This window comes from Elephantulus edwardii, unplaced genomic scaffold, assembly GCF_000299155.1.
Source record: "Elephantulus edwardii isolate Elephantulus edwardi_28Jun2011 unplaced genomic scaffold, EleEdw1.0 scaffold00326, whole genome shotgun sequence".
Classification (NCBI taxonomy): Eukaryota; Metazoa; Chordata; class Mammalia; order Macroscelidea; family Macroscelididae; genus Elephantulus; species Elephantulus edwardii.
In genome coordinates this window covers 887,239-891,867 of record NW_006400076.1, presented here as the reverse complement: position 1 = coordinate 891,867, position 4,629 = coordinate 887,239, and the positions used below count along the sequence as shown (strand labels likewise).

At 40.4% G+C, this 4,629-nt stretch overlaps 1 protein-coding gene across 1 annotated transcript in view; it reads left to right on the top strand.

Annotated features, from left to right (window-relative positions):
- Positions 1-4,629, top strand: part of ANKRD31 (ankyrin repeat domain 31) — a 246,018-nt gene that overhangs the window by 85,332 nt on the left and 156,057 nt on the right. The window contains 1 exon segment of the mRNA XM_006901438.1: positions 4,267-4,276. Within this exon segment, the coding sequence (XP_006901500.1) occupies positions 4,267-4,276 (10 nt within the window).

Sequence of the window (4,629 nt, the reverse complement as noted above, 5' to 3'; positions counted from 1 at the left end):
CAGTGCGATTGGCACAGGACAGAGTGGAGTTTAGGGCTGTTGTACATAGGGTCGCTATGAGTCGCAAGCGACTCGACGGCACATAACAACAACAACAAGCCTCAAGGTGCAATACTGAAAGATACTATGGGGGAAATCTTGAATAATTCAGGAAGCATAAAAAGATGATGGAAGGAATATAAAGAAGTCACTGTTCCATAAAGACCTAGCTGGCACAGAGCCATTTCAGGTTGCTTTTAGCATATGATCAAGAACCAGTGATAATAAAGAAAGAACTTAAATGCGCTCTGAAGGAATTAGAAAAGAAAATAAGGCCCCAGGAATTGATAGAATTCCAACTGACATATTTCAGCAAACATATGCAGCCCTGCATGTGATCTCTGGATTGTGTCAAGAAATCTGGAGGATCCACATTTATTCCCATTACCCCCACAAAAAGGTGATCCAGCAGAATGTGAAAACTCTTAAACAATATAATTAATATCAAATGCAAGCAAAATCTTGCTGAAGATTATCCAAAACCATCTAGAACAGTACATTGACCGAGAACTGCCAGAAGTGTAAGCTGGGTTTAGAAGAGGCCATGGTACTCGGAATATCACTGCTGATGTCGAATAGATCTTGGCTGAAAGCAGAGAGTACCAGAAAAATGTGTATTTGTATTTTATTGATTATGCAAAGGCAGTTGACTGTAAGGTTCCTAAAAATTGCAGGTAATAGTAAGAATCGTCACCCATAATTCTTGATGGTGCTCATGTGCAACCTGTACCTAGAACAAGAAGCTATTGTCCTAACAGAGAGAACAAAGGCACACTTCATGGTTCAGATCAAGAAGAAGTGTATCAGAGATGTATCCTTTTGCCATGTCTTCTCAATCTGAATGCTGGACAGATGATTCAGGAGGCTGGACTTTATGAAGACGAATGTGGCTTCAATATTATAGGGAGACTCATCAACAACTGCATAATGCAGATGATACAACTTTGTTCACTAATACTGAGGAAGACTTAAAACAATAGCTACAGAAGATCAAGGACTATAGCTATCAAAATGGATTGTATCTCAACATCAGGAAAAAAAAATAATTCACTACTGGACCAGTAAGGAGCATCTCATGATAGATGGAGAAAAGATTAAAATTGTTAATGATTTTATCTTGCTTGGTTTTACAATTAACACTGTTGGCACTAACAGGAAATCAAAAGATGAATTGCATGGGAAAATCTACTGTAAGGGATCTCATCAGAGTGCTGAATACCAGTGATACTGGGCTAGAGACTGAGATGTACCTGATCCAAGCCAAGGTCTTCTCAATTACTTTTTATGCATCTGAGAGCTGGACAGTTACCAAGGAAGACAGAAAAAGAATCAATGCATTTTAGTTGTGGTGCTGGAGAAGAGTGTTGAACATATCCTGGAGTACCAGGGGGGAAAAAACCAAACCAGGTCTGAAAGTGGACTGAGTAAAGCTGGACCAGCATGAAGCTGGACCAGAGTGGCCTGTTGAGAGCAGGTGGGACCACAGTCATTTGAGTAAGGTTCTCCTGCATACCTAAGCGGCAAGAATTGGCACGCGTGCCTGCCTGGCATGCATCTGCATGCATGTCCTGCAACAATCCTACCCTATTCCCGTGCCCGCCCCATGCCCGTGCCTGTCCTGTGCTCGTGTCCTCTACACTCTGCCTTGCATCATCTCACATCAGTCAGCTAACTGCCTTTAGTCTCAAAAGCCTTGGTCTGCAACAGTTATCAACAGAAGAGGCTGCTTTCACAAGCTCTGCACTGAAACTTCCCTTGGGCCAGAAGTTCAGAGAGAAACCCAGGCAGGGTAACTGACCCATCCTCTTCTGGTGCAGTGACTTCAGCTCAAAAACCTGTCATTGCCTCAGGCATAAAAAACTATCACAACAGTGTCACATAAGAAGCAGGCTACCTAATACTCTACACAAACCCAAAGCAAGATGTCACCCCAAAAAGTGACACAGTATCAATGGATTTCCTGAAGTCAGAAAGTCTTATGGAACTTTCTGACACAGAATTTAAAAGAACAATGATAGAATATTTTCAGTAGGTAAAAGACAAGCTCAAAGAATTACAGGACTCTGGAAGTAAAAACCAGGAAGAACCTAAAACACCAACCAAAACAAGGCAAATAAAACAAACAAGGGATTAGAAGCTCTGGAAAAACAAGAAACTGTGATCCAAAATATGAGGTAATCAGTGTTTCAGATACTGTCAACATGATGAAGGGACAGATGAACAGAGGTGAACAAATGGAACACAGAACCAGTAAAATAGAAAATAGAATTGTCACCACTGATGTGCTAGAGCAAAAAGTAGAATAAAGAAGGAAAAAGAAGAAAATCTAAGAATAATGTTGGACACCATCAAGAGAAGTAATATATGCATCATCAGAATCGTAGAATAGGAGAAGCAGCAAGTAAAGGCACCCAAAAAGTTGTAGAATTATTACTGGGGGAAAACCTCCCAGGCATAATGAAGAATGAGAGAATATATATTCAAGGAGCTGAGCAAACATCATATAGAATAGATCACAAAAGAAAAACACCAAGGCATATCATAGTCAAATTTGTCAAAACCAAAGCTAAGGAAAAAATTCTGAAAGCAGCTAGGGAAAAACAAAGAGTAACCTACAAGGGAGAACAGATAAGAATAAGTGCCAATTTCTCAGCAGAAACCATGCAAGCAAGGAGAGTGGAAGGACATATATCAAATACTCCAAGAACAGAACTGTCCACCAAGAATATTGAACCCAGAAGAATTCTCCATCAAATATGAAAGAGAGAACAAGATATTCCCAGGAAAACAGAACCTAAGGGAGTTTGTAAAAACACTGCAGGAAAAACTGAAAGACGTCCCTCTTACAGAGAGGTGCCACAGAAATCAGGATGGACCAAAGTAACTAGCAGCAACATTTAAAAAACCCTCCTCAACAAAATGACAGCAGTAAAACCTTACCTCTCAATAATCACACTGAATGTGAATGATTTAAATGCACCACTGAAGAGAAAAAAATTAGCAGTTTGGATTAAAAACCAAAATCCATCAATGAACTGGCTACAAGAGACACACCTGAAAAGTGAAGATAAAGACTAAATATAGAAGGGAGGGAAAAAACTATACCAAGCAAATGGCAATCAGAAAAAAGCAAGAGTAGAGATATTAATCTCTGATAAAATACATTTCAATACCAAAACTATCATAAAGAACAAGGAAGGTCACTACTTAAAGGGTCCATAGAACAAGAGGACATAACAATAATAAATTTCTATGTACCAAATGTTGTTGTTTGTTGTTAAGGTGCCTTCAAGTCCCAGGTTAGTCATAGTGACCCTATGAACGAAAGTCCTGGACACCTTCTGTATAACTTTCGTCCTTTCTACATGTTCATAGAGTTTCCAGAGGCAAGCTATTGTGGAAGTGGATGCCACTCCTGCTTCCAATAGCACATGGAATCTTTCACTCTTTCTCTCTCCCACTGTCATTGAACTGGAATAAATTCATAGCTGATGCTCCACTGGGTGTCCAAAGCTGTAAATTGTATAGAAGGAGATTATCCGTCTTTCCCCCTCAATGTCACTATTAGAGCTGCAAAATATGTAAAACAAACATTAACAAAACTGAAAAAGGAAATAGACAACACTACTATAGTAGTTGGAGACTTCAATACACCATTCTCAAGAAAAGAAAGAACTACCACAAAGAAACTCAAAGACACTGAAAAATTAAACCACATAATAAACCAACTCTATCTCATAGATATGTAAATGCTAATGTACCCCCCCCAAAAGCATAGTATATGTTCTTCTCCAATGTGCATGGAACATTTTTGAGAACAGATCATATTTTAGGCCACAAGGCAAGTATCAAAAATTAAAAAAATGTAGAAGTAATACAAAGCATCTTTTCAGACCACAATGCTACAAAATTAGAAGTTGATAACAAGAGGATAAAGAGGGGAAAAAACCCATACATCTGGAAGCTGAACAACACCTTGCTTGAACATGAGTGGGTACTGTTGTTGTTGTTATGTGCCGTCGAGTCGTTTGCGACTCATAACAACCCTATGTACAACAGCCCTAAACCCTGCTCTATCCTGTGCCAATCACATGGCCTCTGACACACCCATCCCGATTACCTCAGTCACTGAATCAATCTGCCTCATAGAGGGTCTTCCCCTCCTGCACTGTCCCTCCACCTTACCAAGCATGATGTCTCTCTCAAATTACCTGTCTCCCCTTACAGCATGTCCAAAGTATGTCAGACGAAGCCCCAGAATCCTTGCCTCCAAGGAGTAACCTGGTTTAACCCTCTCCAGGATGAATCTGTTTGTTTCCTTGGCAGTCCAGGGTACATTCAATACTTTTCTGCAGCACCATAGCTCAAAGGCATCAATTCTCCTTCTATCCTCCCTAGTCATTGTCCAACTCTTTGATGCCTAATAAGTGATTGCAAAGACCTTGGCCTGTATCAGGCGCACCTTAGTCTCCAGAGAGACACCGTTGCTCTTGAGTACTTTAGAGAGGTGTCCCTAACAGCAGACTTTCCCATCGCGATACGTTTTTTTATTTCCTGGCTGCTGGTGCCAAGAGTGTTGACCGTGGAGCC